The sequence below is a fragment of the Salarias fasciatus genome, chromosome 11 (assembly GCF_902148845.1).
Source record: "Salarias fasciatus chromosome 11, fSalaFa1.1, whole genome shotgun sequence".
In the NCBI taxonomy this organism is placed as follows: domain Eukaryota; kingdom Metazoa; phylum Chordata; class Actinopteri; order Blenniiformes; family Blenniidae; genus Salarias; species Salarias fasciatus.
Window position 1 is genome coordinate 1971161 of NC_043755.1, and position 19890 is coordinate 1991050.

General features: G+C 41.4%; 1 protein-coding gene across 1 annotated transcript in view; it reads right to left on the reverse strand.

The window, feature by feature from the left end:
- Positions 1-16691, reverse strand: part of LOC115396345 (dynein heavy chain 11, axonemal) — a 34163-nt gene extending 17472 nt beyond the window's left edge. Inside the window, 49 exon segments of the mRNA XM_030102184.1 lie at positions 31-270; positions 607-709; positions 877-1042; positions 1285-1489; positions 2093-2266; positions 2580-2711; positions 2802-2952; positions 3195-3343; positions 3660-3787; positions 3934-4066; positions 4150-4227; positions 4330-4524; positions 4598-4690; positions 4846-4984; positions 5081-5197; positions 5276-5421; positions 5525-5681; positions 5789-5949; positions 6135-6266; positions 6954-7187; positions 7269-7421; positions 7506-7632; positions 7725-7816; positions 7907-8131; positions 8626-8748; positions 9620-9742; positions 9869-10027; positions 10156-10239; positions 10447-10605; positions 10693-10779; positions 10861-10977; positions 11073-11295; positions 11382-11551; positions 11645-11899; positions 12113-12445; positions 12664-13059; positions 13158-13262; positions 13489-13684; positions 13798-13913; positions 14005-14142; positions 14245-14361; positions 14484-14651; positions 14741-14962; positions 15124-15335; positions 15464-15563; positions 15647-15836; positions 15926-16119; positions 16203-16346; positions 16473-16691. Coding sequence (XP_029958044.1) covers positions 31-270; positions 607-709; positions 877-1042; positions 1285-1489; positions 2093-2266; positions 2580-2711; positions 2802-2952; positions 3195-3343; positions 3660-3787; positions 3934-4066; positions 4150-4227; positions 4330-4524; positions 4598-4690; positions 4846-4984; positions 5081-5197; positions 5276-5421; positions 5525-5681; positions 5789-5949; positions 6135-6266; positions 6954-7187; positions 7269-7421; positions 7506-7632; positions 7725-7816; positions 7907-8131; positions 8626-8748; positions 9620-9742; positions 9869-10027; positions 10156-10239; positions 10447-10605; positions 10693-10779; positions 10861-10977; positions 11073-11295; positions 11382-11551; positions 11645-11899; positions 12113-12445; positions 12664-13059; positions 13158-13262; positions 13489-13684; positions 13798-13913; positions 14005-14142; positions 14245-14361; positions 14484-14651; positions 14741-14962; positions 15124-15335; positions 15464-15563; positions 15647-15836; positions 15926-16119; positions 16203-16346; positions 16473-16691 — 7980 coding nt within the window.
- Between the last annotated feature and the right edge of the window lie 3199 nt (positions 16692-19890).

A 19890-nucleotide genomic window follows, 5' to 3' on the forward strand; every position in this document is an offset into this window, starting at 1 on the left:
CGATAAAACTGAATTACTGTGAGGCGCCACCTGAAAGACACTCGATATGTCTCGAAGATTAAATGTATAGTGAAACTTGATGGCCGTGGGGAGGAAGTTGTGAAGGATCTTGTGATGAAGAGTCACGGCGGCTTGGACCACAGACGCGGCGCTCCTCTGAACCGCCGCGCTGAAGCGCTGCTCTCTGAAATGGCCGCACAAGATCTGGCCGAAGATGAACGTCTGAGCCTCGAATGAAGGGAAATTCACCGCCAACACGGAGAAATGTCGCTGTGAAGAACAAAAACACAATCACAGTTCACAGAAGGTAAAGCAGTCGATACTGAGTTGGTCTACAGGAAACTTTTCTTCAGATCCAGGCATAATGTTATTTATAACTCCATGCCACTGAGCTGTTTTTGGCAGCAGTAATGGTGCTAAAAGCAGTGATTGTCACATTATTAAAGAGTATTTTAAGCATAAAAGCTATCCAACACTGAAATACGATTCAGTTATTTCAGGACTACGAACACTCAGCTAGATAATGACACCGAAAAATAAAAAAGTGGTTATTTACAACTTTTTTAAATGAACAGAAACTTCCCGTCAGTGATTTAAGTACCATACCTGTAACCGAGGGTTGATAATGAAGCTTCCAGCAGTTGGATTCATACAGGCAACATACTGTGTATTGTGTATTTCCTTTAGCGTCAGTTTCTGCCTGTCATACCTACAGAGAGCGGCGAAATGAAGAAACCTTCACTGAAAAACCAAAAACAAACTGAAAAAACATGATCAAACGTGATGTACCGTGTAATATTATAGTGTCTGTGTTATTGCTTTCCTTTTGCAGAATGACTTGTTCAGATTGCCTTGTTGCGAGGGAAATCTGCTCACCAGTGCCCATAATCCAGGTGTTGCCGTATGAGCGTGTGAGGCTGCGACGTTCCGTAACAGTCGACAGCTGGCATGTTCATGTCGTCGATGAAGTAGACCAGCCGTCTGTTGCCGGCGGGGGCGTAGCTTCTGCCTGCTCGCTTCTCTAACGGCTGCTCGAGGTTCACTTCAAGAGATTACAATGTATAGAAAACACCAAACTACATTTAACTAAAAATTTGACTTTGATAAAGAAAATAAAATTGTGGAAATGGGAATATAGTAAGCAAACAATTGAAAATGTTTCAATAGGCCTTTTTTTTTTTTACTTCTTCACTTGTTCTGACTTTTAGCAGAGCCAGCAGATGGTGCTACAGTGTACTTGATGTGTGACTGCCTGCCTCAGTAGAGATAAAAGAGTGCTCTCACCCTGCAGCATCAGAGAGGTGGTGTAATAGTTGAAGGGTACTTTAGCGGTCGTAAAGCCCTCTGGCAAGCAGTCTAACTTCTCCCTGACGAGTGCAGTCTTTCCCACTCCTGCATTCCCCACAAGCATCACGGGCTGCCTCCTCTTGAGCAACAAGTCCATGAAGTAGCGAAGACGCACGGTCTCTGCTGTGTGCACCAGAACAGCCTGCAATCATAAAAACAGCGGGACGACGCAGAGCAGAAACATACATGGTTATTATGGCTTTCTTTGAGGGTGATTTATTGACAGACATGTGTTCAGTGAATTGTATGTGATTTATAATTTCTTGTATTTCTCCAGAACGCCACAACTATTCTGTCATAATAGCATCATTTGCTCAGAACAAAACCCCACTAATTATGGCTCAGCAAGAGCCTTTGGAGCATTCACAGCTGTACGCAAGAGCATAAAGAAAGACAAAAGAGCGTGGGTGATAGCTCAAGCCTTGTTGCTCGTGCCTTCACCCCCACGCAGTCTGGTATACAGAGTGGTAGATGGTAATCAGACACAGTGGCAAGCCTATCATCCATTCTAGCACTCCTGCCATAACCTCATGATGTGACTTTACCCTCTCTTATTATGTGCACTGAGGCATGCATGCATTTTTAATATGACTGTATTGTTCATTTTGGTTATTTTTCCTCAAGAAAGATTGCTCGTTGTGTTTGTGGAATGTGATTATTTGCAAAAATCGCTTTGAAAAGTTGTGGGTTTTTCTGTTCTCAAGGGTCCAACTCAACTGTATTATAGTCATTAATAAGTTTTCACCTGTAGTGGCGTAGAAGTCTCCATTTCGAACGGAGGCACAGTTTCACTCCAGGGTAGGAATCGTCGTGTTTGATGGTCGAGGTAGTAGTCGAACACCGTGCCCTGTGCTGGAAGCTTCACCGTCTTCATTTCCTTGGACCACCACTGGCTGAACTCCACCCGGTAATCATAGAGCTGAGCGGATCATAAGACATATTATATGCATTAATTCCTATAATTTCAAATGGACAAAGCCCACCATCACTTCAAATGACTGACAGTTGAGCACATATTCTGTCATCTACCCTGTCACTCCGGGTTTTTTACTGAAGACTTTGCATACAATGTAGATTTGAACTAAGAGACAATAAGTGAACATTTTTAAAAATATATATAATTCATCATTTCAACAGCTACATTACAACATCAAACTCAAGCGCACTTACATCAGCTATATTTCACATTAAGATGTAAAATAAATACAATAAATCTCTAACCAAGTGATTACCTGATCTTGAGACAGGGCCCCACCGAAAGCCCAAATGCAGGCAAAGACAAAATATGTCTCGTAGATCTCACGAGGGGAATCAGAGGAAATATGTTCTGGTGTCAGAAGGCAGTCAAGGAATGTGCAGAGTGTCTAAAAAGGAAGAGACGAACAATTAGATCCTAATTTCTTTACTGTTAAAATATATAAAGGCAAAAAATTGCTCGAGTGTGTGTTATCTACCTGCACCATGCAGTTTTCTGTGATGGGTGTGACGGTCTTGAAGTTGTGTTTCATCCGTTCCAGACAGCGCGGAACGTATTTCTCAAACAGAATGGTGAGGTGGGCCCGTTCTGTCTGGCACCGGCGCTGGTCGATCCAGCTGGCCACAAAACTAAGCAACAAGAAGCAACATTCTGAGAACATCAATTCACAATACCTGAACCAACCTCAACCCTAACACCACTACTACTAATGCTTTGTTGACATAAATATAATTCCATTTACATACGCAGCTCCTTTCATACAAACTATTAGTACTCCTACACCTAAATAGCAGGATTTTTCAAAAGCATTCTTAGTTAAACAGACAGCTAAGTGAAGCTTTCCTGTGTGAGCTAATACTGTGAAACTCACGGGTTCCAGCCCAGGTCCTGCTGGTTCACATAAAGGATGCCTGCTCTGGACACAGTGGCAGGAGTCGCCATCCTCAGATGGCTGATTTCAAACACCAGCCTCATGGACGGGGTAAGAGACACACGTTCATTACTGGCAAGAGTCAGAACCTGAAAGACATTAAAAGGCACCGAGTTTCCCCAACTATGAAGACACTGGTACTGTCAATAACACGGGCAAGATGCTACTCAAACGATAAGGGAAACTCTGTCCACATCTCATCGGGTTTGACAACATTTACTTTAGAATATTTCAAAGGGACAGGGTGGCCGTGACATGTTTCATCACTCAGGGAAAGGGCCGCCAAGTGCTCAGACTGTAGGAAGTGATTGCTGAAGGAGGGAGAAAGAAACATCTTTTTCTGTGTGTACCACCTTGGTTGGGATGTGTTGTACAATAGTGTACGGGTGAACAGGAGGGAGGTACCTTGTTATCATCCATCACTGTGTTGAGTGATTCAATCCACATCGGATCAATGTCTCCATCCAACACAATCCACTTAGGCCCAAGGTGGGAGATGTTTGCCTGCTCTCGCATCAGTGATGAAAGTAAACCTTGCACAGAGATTGAGGGAAGCGAGGGAAAACAGAAAAGATATGTTTCAGTCAAGCATGGTGTCAAAAAAAAACAAAAAAAACAAAAAAAAACAAAGTGGCAGCAATAATTGAGTGATTATTCTCATTTAAATGTAGCTGTTTACCATCTTTCCACTCTCGAGTTGCAGGATGAACGAAGCCAAAGAGCTCGTCTCTGTCTATGGCCTTTGGATTGAGGTCATTCCAGACAGGCTTCATCTTCAGGTTCACATAGGTTTTATGAAGGACTCTCAATATCTGTTAAACAGGTCAGTTTGTCACGTCTTGTTTACATTACAAACTAAGAATAACCTTTATATCTGAAGTATGAATTGCCTCACCTGACTTTTCCCAGTTCCTGCATTTCCAACAACAAAGACCGAGTGACGCACTGCCATGAGCTCCTGCAGCTGAACCACCTGACAAAAGCAAACAGAATCACAAGATGTGCTTCTTCTTTTTTTTTATTTTTGTCATTCCTTCATTCATTACACATCAGTTTAGAGCAGTGTGTTTTAAACCTTGAGGATAAAGGCCTCCTCAGGCTGCAGCTGGAGCTCCACCGTTGTCTTCCGGGCGGCCTTTTCAAATTCACAGTCTCTCTCTCTGTCCACCTCAAGGCCAGGTAGCAGGTCTCCCAGCAGACCCAGGAAGACTGCCACGTCCTCGGTCACAATCTTGGGCAAGTTGAAGTCTCGGAGGGCACGCATTAGCACCTAGGAATAAATACCCACTCTTTAGCAGGAACATTCTCTTTCCTTTGCCTGTGAGGAGGCTCACAGATATCACCTGCTCCTCTGGCCTTGTCTTGTCTCTTCTTCTCAGGGATCCTGCCAGAACCAGGACGGATTTGACAGCACGCAAACCCCAGTCGTAGTGGTCCTTGCAGAAAAACAAGACAAGTAAGAGAAGATTAACATTTTTGATCTTCATTATAAAACGAGCCTTTTTACAAATTTTCATGTAATTACTATAAATATTTATTAATGGTATCCTTTATTTTATTCCTATATAATGAAAAATAAAGCTATTCCTACCTGCTTGGAGAGTAGTTTTTTACAGAGAGTGTACAGAGTGATAAACTTCCTGGCTAAAAGCTTGGCACTCCTGAAGCCCTCCGCCACCAACATTATCTCACAGATGAGCTCAGTGTCAGGCACCACCATCGCACAGGGTCTTCAGAAGGACAAAGAAGGCAGGACAAAAGGTATTTAAGGTGAATAAATGCAGTGTGAGCTAAACGTATACTGCGGAGGACTGTGCTATTCTCACCTGAAAAGAGCTTTGAGGTTCTCCGGCAGCTCCGTTCTTCCGGCGTAGCCGGGGTTCATGGTGATGAAAATCCCCATCGAGTGTTTCAAGACAATGTCCTTATCGAGGAAAAAGAACCTTCGACCCACAATGTTGATTATTATTGAAATATACACTGTTATGTGATGAAAGGTGTTTTCAGCTTCGGCTGCTCACCTGTTCTTTTTAGAGCGAATGGCGTCCTGAATGGTTTTGACCTGCACTGCCACAACGGACAAAACATCCACAGGGATACGATTGAATTCATCAAAGCAACCCCACGCTCCAGTCTGAGCCAGGCCCTTATAGATGTTTCCGATAGACTTCAAGAAAACAGAATAATATAGGAATTTGCATTGCGGCACATATTTTCACCATGAAAGATACATGTAGGGAAATAATCAACTGGGATCTGCTGCAGCTCACCTTGTAGTCCATCTGTTCAGAACAGTTGAAGATGTAAACCATGACACCCATGGCCTTGCCCAAGTCCTTAGTGGTCTCCGTCTTCCCTGTCCCTGCGGGTCCTGCCGGGGCTCCACCCATGATCAGGTGGAGCGACTGAGTTAAGGTGATGTAGCACCTGCACAACGATAATCCACATGTATTCTTCCCAAAACCGCAAGACGAAAATTCACTGCACATTTTGAGAGGATGATCGGAATGATGACTGGTGAGCCACTGATTTACCGGTCGGTCAGTGGGGTGATGACCAGACGTGGAGTGTTTCCAAGATACTCGTAAGAGTAACGGAAATGAGCATCACAGATCTGGACCGTGCAGTGGTGGCGCTGCTCATCCCAAGAATGTCGAAGCTGAGAGAGCCACTGAAAGGCCTGTGAGTTTGCAACCTGCGTGCACAAACAGCGATCATGAAACAATATGACCAGAATGTATGTGTCACGAGAGGGAGAGAGACTTTCATTTTGCATGAAGTACCTCTACAGTATTAAATCTATCGAAAAAAAAATTCCCGAGTTTAGTGAAATCAGACTTAATTAGGATCTCTATTAAGAAAGACGTTAATTGTGAAAACCTTTTGAGCAATCAGGCTGGCAACAACATCTCTGGCATGGACGTCAATAGTACATATAGTCATGATCTTCTGTCTGTCGCCTGGGTTAAGTTCACCCAGCAGCATTCCAATCAACAAGTTCAGCTGAAAAATCTGCCAGGGACAAAAATACATAGTTTCAGGCATTGCTTTAGAAGACACACACACACACACACACACACACACACACACACACACACACACACACACACAGGAACTGAATAACTCAGTTGAACTTTTCTGTCATTGAAATTTCGATCCATGCCAAACATCATAAACAGGCAGTATGTGAGCGAATGTGAGCCTCAAACACTTTAAAGACAATCAAAAGGGGTCCTTGGTTCTTGTTTTGACTGAAACGTCACCGAGTGTCATTTGTCCCTGGTCCTGTATGACAGCAGATCCAATCAGTGCAGCGGGTTGAAGGCAAAGAGAGATTATTCAAACAGCAGCCAAGGGCATGTTAACCTTTAATAGTGCTGATGAAACTGACGACAGTGATAATACCACGGTGAGTATATCACACCGGGAGGCTCTTCCAGCCCAGCTGAGGCCACTGAAGTGATGATGACCGCAGGATGGAAAATGCGAAAACAATGATGGAATGTTGAATTGTATTTTATCAGTACGGAGTAGATAAACTATTTATTTTTACTTTTTTTCAGAGCGTCATTTATTATATATTATTACAATAATTATCATGATAACAATTCTATTATTAGCAGCAGTAGTCAGTTTTTTTAATCCACAATACGTCAATAGAACTGTCTGTACATGATTAACTACGTTATCATTATGTACCTGTTTCTTGTTGTAGTCTTTCAGTGCAGACTCAAATCCTTCTTCCAGTCTTTTAAAGACGAGCTCCATATCATTTCCCCACCAGATCTGCGATCCTGTGAGCGCAACCTGGGCAGGGAATTCAAGAATCCACTGCTCTCTGGGTCTGTCCTCGTACACAGTCACAGCTTCAAACAGGTGACCCCTGATACACTCTTTCATGGATTCCTCCAGACAAGACAGCCATGTCTCCACCTAATGGCAAGGAAATGTCGTTTGTGAATTTCCGCAATATGAATACGCATATTGGTTGCATTCTTTTGCAGAGAAGCTTACCGGCCCTGAGCAGCAACACTCCGTTTGGAATGGAACGTACTCCCTCTCTTTGCTGTAAATGCCCACCGCGCGTTTAGGGTTGTCCAACTGATCATTCTGGGCAAACTCCAGATCTGACATGTTGTCAAAGAGTTTGGACAGATGGACAGTCACCTGCCAAACAACACACCTGTTGTCACGGCATCGTAGTGAGATCAGGTGAAAACAAAAGTGAAGAAAACATGTACATGGGTTTACCTCTCGGGGACGATTCCCCTTTGAGAGGATGTCCAACAGGTCTGCTGATGAAATGAAGTAGAATCGTGGAAAGGCAAGTCTCTTCGTCTCCAAATACTCAGCAAGGGCTTTCTCACATAAGGCCAACCTAAAGAATAGAATAGTGAGAAGAACATTTAAAGCAAAAATAAAATTAAAATAAATAAATAAATAAATAAAGTTAGAAGAAAAACTATTAACCTTTTTTGCAAATCCTCTAATGTCTCAAAAAGATTTGACTTGTTGGTGACCTCAATCACATTTTTAGTTTTGGCGCTTTCCAACATCAGCTCCTGAATTAAAAACAAAATCCCACAATGTGATAACATGATGGCAGCAAAAGAACACTGATTTAGCTCCATGGCAAGTGTTTCAGTCCTGACCTGAAAATCTGCATCTATAGCCTGGAACCTGAGAGAGTCGGCAGGCAGCTGTTGCCGAATGTCGTCACAGCCTTTGAAGATGCTTTCGAGGTAGGCCCACGTCCTCTGGACCTCGATCCAGACGATGAGCACAGAGTCGGCTACTGTCAGCTGCTTTTGCAGCTCCACTACCTGGGACAGGAAGTGATCCACATGCTTGCTCTGAAAGACGCTCTGGAGCTGAACCTGAAGTAAGACAACAGACATGAGTACAGTCCATCTGAAGAATTTGTTCTGGGGTAAAATTCAAGAGCAGCAAATCAGCACCAAATCTGTGACAATAGTGGGACACTGCGAGATATAAATATTAGCTACATTAGAATCATATTTCACCACGTCAGCATGCCAAGTGATGAAAGTGTGCAGAATAGAAACCAAAAGAAGCAACACTACTTCTAATTGCTGGCTGTAAACCTGCAGTCTCTATACATCTGGTGTAAATGTTTAGTCTGCCACGGTGCAACAATACCCCGTGTCGCTCCAGCGGCTATAAATCTGAAGGCTCAATGGGGATCGCTCTCCTCTCAGCTGTGCTGGTAGACACACAGACAGGGGAAGGCCTTTCTGCATTTTTATCGCTAGCTCTTTCTCAGTGCTTCTCTCAGACAGCGACGCCTGTAAAGAGGTTCACGTGAAGTTTTATATACAATAAAATCTTGTTCAGGAAAGCAGTTATCTACCTGATGATCCTCGAGAGTTTCAATAAGTTCTTCGTCACATCTAAGCAGGGGCACCGAGGTTTGGTAATGTTCTTCATATGAAAGCTCCATTGATGCCCATGTTTTACTTATTTCTGTCACAACCTAAAATGAAGAGAAACAAATTACAACATCTTAATAAAAGCGTCTTAACAAGATAAACATTATTTAATGAATGCATACAGTAAGACAGTTACCATGTTGACAAGTGAGCTTACAGCCCAATGTATTTCCATTTTTTTAAAAGAAAGCTATGATAGCACTTAATTCTACCCTCTATGATTGCACGACCTCCTTCAAGTACTTGTGAAGGATTTCTGATTAGTTGACTGCAGTCTTGCAGCTTTAATGGCTGTTGACTACTTCACATGTCTTAATACAGATAACAGTTTAGAAAATAAAAACACTACTACAACTACTTATATTTCGCTTTGTTACATAGAATATTAGATATTTCTGTCCATTATATGTTTTTAGATTACTTTAGGTTTGATGCTGTGTTGTGGTTTAGTAGACTTGATGGTTTTTTTGGAAGATTTCAACACTATGCATAATCTAGACACGTAGGTAAAGGTACAACAGGACAATACAGTCAGTAAGCTTCAAGAATTTCTTTGGTTTTGCTCACTTAAAAGTAAATGATGGACCATCATGTCAACAGAAGAAAACATTTTATGCGTAAAGTTAATGACTGCATCCAATATCTGGTTAAGAATATTTTTATGTTTAAGTAGGAACCCAGAAACTTATCTGTTCAAGGCCCTGCCTGTGACTTAGAGGAAAATACACACAATATTGGTGCGTTTGACTATATATATATATATATATATATATATATATATATATATATATATATATATATATAAATATATGTATATATATATATATATATATATATATATATATATATATATATATATATATATATATATATATATATATATATACTTTTTTTTTTTTTTACTGAAAATAAAACCTTTTCAATGGCCATTTCTTTGACTGCCTTATCCACTACGTTGCAGACTTCATCTTCAAACAAGTGGAGCTGCAAAGCCAAGAGGTCTTCCATGGTGGTGTCGTCTGTCACAGTGAATTTCATCTATTAAGAGGAAAATCGTAGTCAGTATACAAAATGTAAGAGTTCTATCACACAAGCAAAAAAAAAAAAAAAAAAAAAAAAAAAAAAAAAAAAAAAAAAAAAGTGCTGCTGTGTCGGGTTATACACCTGCGTTGTCCTAATTAACTGCACCCAGTGGCGCTCTCTTATTGCCAGGTTCTGCAGTTGACTCACGGCCCGCAGTGACGTCAACAAGTTCTTTACATAGAGGTCTAATCCGGAATACACATCCCACACGCGAGCCTCTTTGTCAAGCCTCTGTATGTCCTACACAAACAGAAGGCAGGTAAACATAATTAGTTATTAGGGGCATCTGTTAGAAAAAGCAACGGTGCGTGACAGCGAGACAGCAGGAGAGACGGGCTGGTGTGATGTAGCACTGCTGGTAACCTCACCTTGGCAAACCCCCTCAATTCTGCATCCATCTGGTCGACGTTTATCTGCCTCCATTTGGTCATTGTCCAGTTTTCCACACTGCTCTGTATAGATAAAGACACATACAGAGGGGTCAATGGGCTGAGGGGGTCAAACTGGGTGATTTAGGGGCGACATGGTATTCAGGGTCCCAGGCAGGCAAAGAGCACAAGTCATTTAGCTATTGCACTTAGGATAACAATACCTCATCTGTACATCTATTTTACTCCAGAATAATGACATTTAAGTGCAAAATATGTTAAGCTTCTTACCTTCACATAAACCACGATGTCCCATAATTCTTTGAGGATTGTGATTTCCCGCCTGCATAGCTTGATGTCTTTGTACTCAGGAATAATAACGTCGAACAGATTTGTGGATTCTTGTAGTTCAGCTACTTCCTTCTCCATGTCCTGGATTGCCTTTTCAGACTGGAGAGGACATGACAGCAGTTTGTCCCCTACGGTACAATACAATGACACCTAGAAACTAGAATCAGGCGAGAGTTAAAATCTTACTTTCTCCAAACTAGCATAGGGGGACTCTGTCTTGTAACTGAAGGGTGCTGTTGATCTGAACATCTCCCTGAATTCAGCTTGTTTCACCTGAAAGACAAATCTGTTTCATGCTCTTCACTCCAGAGAATACAAAACAACAGGAGTACACTGAAAAAAGTGATTTTTCACCTCAAAATCCAGACATCGCCTGCGCAGAACCAGGACTTCTGCACTCTGCATCGGCGCCACTGCGTGCCTTACTTCCAAGGCCAACTTTTTAGCCTCATTCCATTTCTCAGGGAGCTCCTGCAGAAATAACCAACTTAGTATTTTTCCTTTAATGTAGAGAAAATTCATTTGTTGACGTATATATAATAAAAGCAGCTTATTCTCTTCCTTGCCTCCATTTGAGTGTAGAACTGATCTGGTATGTTCACGTCGTATCGCTCCAGGAGAGTTGTTATTTCTCGAAGAGGTTCGAACATCTTGTCGGTGGCTTTCTGTCTGTCTTTAACAGCCAGCAGATGGCTCATAACTTCCAAAAAGTGTTGGTGGTCCAACTTCGTCACGGGGCGGCTCAGCCCTTCAACAGTGGCTCGGATAAACTTCTGAAGCTCGTCGAGGCTGAATGGAAAAGTGACAGTCAGAACAGTGTTGCTCCAATTAGGACTGAACTGAAGAGCCAAGACATAAAAAAAAATGTAGTGTACCTGTTGGTAACATAAGTCAAGAGGTGCTCTTTGAAAAGCCAGCTCCACTTTTTTATCGTGTTAAGAAGGCCCACTTTGTATAACTTGATGTCAACCCGAAACCAGCCATCAAACACTCTGTAGTCTTCAAGCTGACAAATTTCAGCATACAGATCTTCATAACAATCAATCTGAGAGACAATAATAGATATTACAGTTGGAAAAAAAATGCCATGTGCTGGAAAAATATGATTTTCAAGTTTAAAGAAAAAAAAAAACGGTACCTTTTCTCTGAAGTTATTGGTTGTTGGCGGGCTCTCAGGGAGTTTATTTGCTGTATAAGCCTCCACCTCCTCTCCTGTGAGTTTGCGTCCGAACAGGAGAAACTGGCTGAGAAACTCAGCCCTGTCATCTTGCCAAAGATGGGTGTAGCAGTCAAACTTCCTCTGGTAATTTATTGCTTTCATCAGAACATTCTCCACTCGGTCCATTATCTCTTGTCTGAGGTCCAACAAATCCACCATGTCATCCATCACATCCTGTAATATTATATCACATGACATAAATATAAGGAGAATCCACTATCTGTAGAAGAATGAAGAACAATGAGTGTGGACTGGAACAATAAACAAACAAAACACATGAAACTCATAGTTCACTTTTCTTAAAAAAAAACAAGAAAAAAATGTTTTTTTGTTTACAGTATGTGAACAACTCCGTAATAATGCAAGTAACAAATCAGGGAGCAGTACCTGATAGTTCTCCAAGCCAAGATGAGCAGCCACTCTCCTGACGTTCACTGAGATCTTGAATATATCTCCAACCAGTCCCTCCACCAGTTCGTAGAGGCCGTCGCCTGCATCTCGCTCCATCGAAGGATAGAAGGTTAGCTCTGAGCCATTCAGCATCAGCCGAGCCTCAAACAGAGGAGCCTGGTTTGGCCGCGGCTCCATGTTGTCGACGAAGAAGTGAAGCGAGTGGCTGATGAAGCTGAAGAGCCCGTCCACCACCATCTCATCCACATATTCTAGATAAGACAGCCATTCCTCTGAATCGGGATCGGCACGGAAAAAAGCCAGATTATCCTGATTAAGTGTTCAAAAACAAAAGAGAGGATTAGAAAAGACAGAAATCAAATTCAGACTGATTCAATTTGGAGTATTTTGAATCCAGACTGAAACAAGAGAAGAAATAACTGTACAATAGCTTGAGAAAAGAACAGTGATACATGATTTTAAGTGCACTGCATTACAGCTCTTTCATTAAAAAACTCATTCATGATCATACATACAGCCATACACACCTGAACCAGTTGGTGTATCAAGCCTCCATCTTTCTGCATGGAGCTGTACTTCCTGTTTACAGAGTCGTCCTTCTCTTCCAGCTGTATGAGCGAGCCTTTCTTGTTTTCCTTTCTGGAGAACAAGACCTGTTTGCTCCACTGCTTTATCACGGACTGGATGGCCTCACAGTTTTCCTTGGCGTTGCCAACACGGCACGCGAGGTCCTGGACAAGCAGTTTGACGGTGCTGATGAAGCTCCAGCAGTCCCGGTGCTGCCACGTGAGCTCGGTCTCTGCTCTGGCGAGCTGCACGTCGACGGACTGCAGCTCAGCTCTGATGAGGGGAAGCTCGACCTCTAACACTCTCTGTTTTAGCCTGTTGTACCATTCTACCACCAGCTGCAGATTGCTCACATACTGGAAATCGCAAGTGTGGAGAGAAAAAAAAAATAAACGACATGTTTCACCCTGACTGCTGGGTTTGAGTCTAGCAGGGCGAAATGTTTGTTTCTTACCTTCGTGAGCATGTCACGCTTGTCAAAAACAGTCAGAGCAGCTGCAGGGATGTTAATCTGCCTGAACATCTGAATATACTTGATGTCTTTCAAGACCTCAGTGAGCTGAGAAGTAAAGGAAATAGTAATTTACACTTAAAAGTTAGTGAAATGCTGGGAAAACAATTTGTACTGACAGCAAAAACCTCAAAGAAAAAAAAGGAAAAATAAAACTGGAATTGCAGCAGCAACTGTTACTTCACCTGAATTTATGCAATTAATCTTTATTAATGTAATTTATTAATATTTAATATAAATTTAGCTTGCAGTCCTGTTGCAATACATTAGTTACCTTCGGGTTGAAGTTGACTGAGATCAATCCAGATGGGGATGTTCTGCAGATCAGGGGTTGATTAAGGTTGATCAGACAGGCTTGGTCCAAACCTTTACACCAATCAGCATAGACGTCCTCCTCATACTGGTCCAGGAGATTCAACATCTCTGTGTGGGTGTGGTTCACATTCACCATCTCCACACCTTCTGCAGGCCTAGAAAGAATGGATGCATTTGCTGAAAATTAATATATTCTCTATGTAACAATTACGTAGGCCTTTCAAGTTGGCTGAAATATTGTTTTTAGACAACTTCTTCATTTACGGACATGTCAAGCAGCAATCTCAGCTTTTCCCATGATGACTGCAGGCGATCTCTCAGCATTTTTGCCCATTTCAAAGCTCCAGAGGTGTGAGTCATATTCTTCATCACACCACTTTCCTTCTGTAGATAAAGTGACAAAACGAAAATTATTTACAACAACAAAATTCACTCATTTTTTTGCATTTGATGCATTTTGCATTTTCGGTTATACCTGCTCAAGCTGGGATTTGAACAGATGTTTGCACTGGTCCAACTCCTCTTGGAAATGATGCTGAAGCAGAATGAAGTTGGGGCTGAATATCTGTTGGATTTCTCTCTTCTCCAGAAATGGTCCAAAAATAATTAGCGTCTGAAACAAGCCCCGCCCACCCAAAATAAGTCCGAGTCTCACTCATTATTCCGTTCATCAAAAGTGCTAATAAACACCAAACTAGGATGTGCTCCAACTCACTTTCAAAGCTGATTCCAGTCCTGAGCAATCATTAAAAACCAAGCACAGAAGGTTGGCGAGGCGGAAATCAAGGTCCACAACCCTTCTCTTGAAATCCAGAAACTCATTTTCAAAATCCTGATGACAAAAAAAAAAAGTTAAACATAATTTAATGAAAGACAGCTGTCGTGAAACAGGAATATCTTTGATGAAATGTCATTCATAAGCAACGTGATTACTAAAATAAAAATGTGACACACCTGAGAGTTAAGGTCGAGTGCATTATTTTTACTTTGCTTCAGTGCGTGGCAGTGGTCACTGAACTCCTTGTTCATCTTAGCAGCTTGCTCACTGTGGAGTTTCCCTTTGATTCCACCAAATTCAAGCTTCTCCAGGCGCTCAAAGTACAGTACGGTTTTAAACAAGTCCTGCAATGTAAGCATTGCAAAAACCCCATAAAAAAGAAATCACATAAGACAAAACTGCTTTAAAAAATAGTAATACAAACTGTCCTGACCTCCAGCTGCAGCAAACGTTTCAAGAACTGGTTGAAACGTGAAAAGATCATGGCAGAAGGAAAATCCCAGGGTGCATGCTTCACTTGGTTTGCCAGCTTCTCCCTCTGGGTCTGGTAGCTGTCTTGAAAACATCTGAAGACTTTTATCACTCGCTCCACCATTTGTAGACTTTCCTTTGAATCGTCTCTGAGCAGCAGGTCATCAGACAGATACGCAGAAGCCTACAGGGTAGACAGATTTTATATCGATACATTTGCTCAAGCAGACTGTCAAAAACATAAATGGACATTTGCTGGAGACAAACACAAATATTTCTGTAATCGAAACACAAAACAACATTTGACGACCCTTACAAGATTTTCAGGTGATGATTATTCATTACCTGTTCAATAAACATGTTGCAAAGCTCCTGCAGAAGCACCACAATGCGAGCCGGCCTTTGATAAGCCTGGCAGTTGGTCCAGAGGAGGAACAGCAAGTGGAAAAGAGCAGGTGTGTTGGTTTCCATTGAGGGAAATCCTTCCCTCTCCAGCTGAGAAAGCTGTGCTTGTAGCGGCTGCAGGTGGATGTCAATATCCCGGGCCTCCTCAAGTGCTTTTTTCACATAACGATTAATAAAATATAAAGGCAATAAGGAAGAAGTGTGCTGTGTATTAAAAAAGATTAAGCAACATACGTGGGACACAAAGTGTTATTTAAAAACAGACAGATGTCATACTTACCATTAAACACATTTTCATTGAGGGTCCCAATTGTTGGACTGTAGCTGCTATTCATGACCTCTAACATCTTCGCCATCATTTGAACAGCAGGACTCTGAAGCTACAAACGAAAGGTTCAGACACTTTACAGAAGTTTGCCATGAAAGTGAATAAAAAATGAACAAGCAGAAGGGAATGGCTTACCTGGCAGTAAATGCTTCCTATGTTGGTCTTTCTGGAAGCCCAAAATTTCAGCTCTGCACTGGGCCCCGGATTACAGCCTGTCAGCAGGAGGTCTGATGGATCCTCCTTTAGGATCTTCTGGATGAGATTTGTCCAGTTGATGACTTGGGTTTCTATGGTATGGGCCAACGTCCGATCATAGTGTTCACACCTGAGTGGGTAAAGAAAAAAAAAAAGCTGAGTTTAACACTTAAACAGCACAGTTTTAAAAAGCCACAAGTACACTATGAGAAGTCTTACGTTTCTAATGCATGATGTGATTTTTCCATCCAATCTGATGCAGCTGGGAGAGGGAGGATGGTTTCCCCGAAAACCTGTCCTCGTACGACTGACGTCTTGCTGCATATGCTCTCGACATGACGGATGATGTCTGCAGACAGCAGATTTGGCCACATCTGCTGGTTGTTATAGTTCGATAACAGAGGAACCCATACCTTGGAAAACACACAATGCAAGATCAATGTAAACAACACATATATTTGTAATGCAGGCATCCGAGTGAGGATGTGCCCATCACCTGTTCCACTGTGCATGACAGCTGCTGCAGAGGGGGTGCAGACACCAGGCCAAAAAGTAGAAGCTCTCTGTAGTTTTCATGGTTGATGGGAACAACTCTCTTCTTCAGGATATACAGTTGCCTCTGTGAAGCAACAGATGGCACCTGCATTTGAAATAATATGGGAGAGTTTCATTACAGATAGGCCATACACAATGCACGTGTTTATGTTTATGTTTACTTAGGTTAAAAGGAAAAACAAAAGGTAATGCGGGACTGATAGAATGTTACCTCAACAGAAGCAAGCAGAGACTCTTTTTTGGATGAGGAGAAAAATATCACTGCTTCTTTTTCCAAGAAGTCTCTCAGGGGTGTCTGAAACTCCTCGCTGACGGCACTCTTCTCCCATGTCGGACGCTGCAGTCTCAGCAGCTCACAAACTTTCTCCTCCACAAACTTCACCCGGACGTCCTCCAGAAAGCAGGGCTCGCTGTCCTCCTCGTCCGACATGACGGCTCTGCCACCATGACGCGTTCACTGCCCTCAGGAAACGCTGGAGGAAAAAAAGAAAAATAAACAGAAAAGGAAAATGCAGCGACAGGTACCTGTCTGTAGATTCCTTTTGCGCCGGAGTGTTTTCTTTTTTTTATTTTTTTAAGTCTGATAAAAGATTTGCCGGAGCCGCTCCAGTCCAGGGGGCGGTTCCGCATTCGGTTGTCAAGCAACAGACAACAAAATCCCCACCGGGTGGGGCTTCCTCCCCCAAATATCATTTATAATCACTTTTACTTACAGTTTTAGTCAAAGTTTTAATGCAACTACTTTAATTACGTAATTAATTCATCGAGTATTATATCTTTGTCACTGTATCACATGCATGTCCCACTTGTGAAGTATCTGAATGGGGGCTGTTTTTAATAAACAAATGAGTCAATTAGGTTTAAAACTGACATATGTTCATTGTTTTTACTTTTCCTGACCCCGTTTGTACAGTATGTGAAAGAACTGGAATGAAGACAAGACAGCAGTGTTGTCCAACATAAGGACCGTGTGCCACAATCAGCCCGTAAGAGGCTCCAAACTGGCCCGCCAAATCACCAAGCAAACTGTCAAAATTTTAAAGAATCCATCCATTTATTTTCTACACTACTTATTCCTGTTCGGGGTCGCAGGGTGCCGGAGCCAATCCCAGGGCAGAACACATCCTGGACAGTTCATTGCAGTCCATCACGGAGCAAACACACAGAGACGATTGTTTTTGGACCAAAACCCATTCCCACACAGGGAGACACATTCAAACTCCAAACATGAAGACCTTGGTATCTGAATTCAGACATTGTCACTGTGAGGTGAGAGCACTACACTGCACCATAGTGCATATTTATTATCATATTTATTTATTTTTTTTTAGCAAATTTGCTCAGAGCAGTGGCCACAACAGAGCCACACTGGGCAATCTGAGACGCTGCCAAACTAACCTGAAAGCCATGCTGTCAGGGTGAGATTGTAAAAACACGCATAATGCAGGTACACACATAAACATTTATAAGAGAAGTTTCTCAAGATATTTCACTTGATTTTGCACCGGTAGCTATCATTAAAATTGTTCTTATACTGAAACCTTAAAGTTAACGGTTAAAGGTTAAAGGTTAATCAAAACTTATCAAAACCCTTGCAATGACTACGGTGTGCTGCTGGAAAGCCCTGAGCATGGATCATCATAAAAACCTTGCTTGTGTATGCTGCTCTCTTTTCAGTGGTCTAACAAAGAAGCATCAAAACTCAGCATGACGCACGCTGACAAGACTGTATACGCTGTGTTTTGGACTGGTTTGTTAGTGATGCATCTGCAGGGATAATCACAGACACTATATGAGCTGGATATTTTATGGGACTGTTGTTTAAGCATGGACAGTCTTCATTTTCTATTTTTTAAAACTAACCTGCTTGGCATTTTTGTCACATATTGATATTTGCTGTAATTGAGCAGGAGCGACTCCACCTAATCCTGTTCAATGTTGTTATTCAGTGACGAGGATATACAACATGTGGATTTTTGCTTGGAGTATAAATCAAGATGACGTGTTCCACTCTAACAAATCCAATCTGTCCTTCTACTGTGGTTTTATTTGTATTTCATTTATTGTATCCTATACACGAGCATAATTTTGGTCAACAGGAAAATCCTATATAGTTTGTTGTATGGTGACATGATTCACTTGGGTAGGTAAGTAAAAATGTGCCATTTTCATGATACAGGCACCCAGGCAACTGCAAACATCCCTGGTTTAAATCTGTGGAACTCTGTGGTCCACTTTTATGGCAGGAATGGACAGCAGGAATGTGTGTTAGAGTGAAGGCTATAATAAAATATGTAGGACGTGTGTGTGGCTGCTCTGTTGTCCTGGCACCACTGCAGTTTACCCAGCAACTGCCATTTATAAGGAATTTTACAGCACCCCACTTCACAGCAGCCTATGGGGCTTGTGGTTGTGAAATGGCTCCAAATAAAAAGCAAACTGCACTTTTGGGTGGTTTTGTGATTCAATTAGGTGACTGGTATCTTGATCTATTTGTGGCTGGTTGAAGTTTAGTATTTCTAAAGTGTACAACACACAAAAGGCAACTTGACTACAGCATTGATAACACTTTGTCATCCTGTAAACAGACTTCTTTCTGTTGATTGAGGGAAAGGAAAAGGAAAGTGAGACAAACTCTTCAGATTTTAATTTATATACCAATGACTTTATTTCTGTATCCAAATCTAAAGAATTTTTCACTAAATCTGGGAAAAACACATTTCGTTATATTCAACAACAGAAGGATGAACACTGAAGGTTCAGTTAAAACAGATGGTAATGAAATTGATTGAGGGAAACTAAACTTTTGGGTGTCATGGTGGATGAGAACTTGAACTGGAAATCACACACAAAACCACACAAAGTGAAAATATCAAATCTAAGTTATATAAGGTCTTGTTGGATGGCATATTCATGTTTTTCAATTTGTTCCATGCCGGACCTGCTGTGTTGGACTTTCAACTAACATCAGTCATGCTACAAAAAAGAGCCATTAGAATAGTCAGTCTTTAAATATCTTTAAATATACAGAGATCCAACAAACCAATTATTTAGCTAGTTAAAATGTCTGAAATTTCATGAAATAGCAAATTATAGTATGCTGCAAATTATGTATAAAGATATAAAGCTCAGAAAGAAAACTTTACCCTTCAATGGTCAGAACAGATCTTAAAAAAAACAAAGTAACTATAACGTGAAAGGGTCTTCACAAGACTAAAATTCAGGACCAAAGTGAGGAAATGCTGCATTTCAGTACAAGGGGTCCAGTTATGGAACAGTACAGATAAGGAATATAAAGAATGCAACTCACAAGCCAGATTCAAAACACGTAAATAAATAAAACCAAAACACAAAGAATCACTGTAATCTGAAACAAAACTGTTAAAAAGTGAGTGTTTCAGTGCAGGCCACTCAGACTTGAGTTATTTTGCTATTTGTTGTTTATTCACTATGCTCAATGAATGTTTTTTTTTCTTTTTTTTTGTTATTAGCTGTTTGTTTTTTAAGATTGAAGAGTGATAATATGAGATAAAGGGGCAGAGCAGACAAGTCTAATCTTCCTCCTGCTCTCTTTCATTCAAGCAACTGAAAATATTGTTCTGTACTTTTGAACTGATTTATGTTTATGT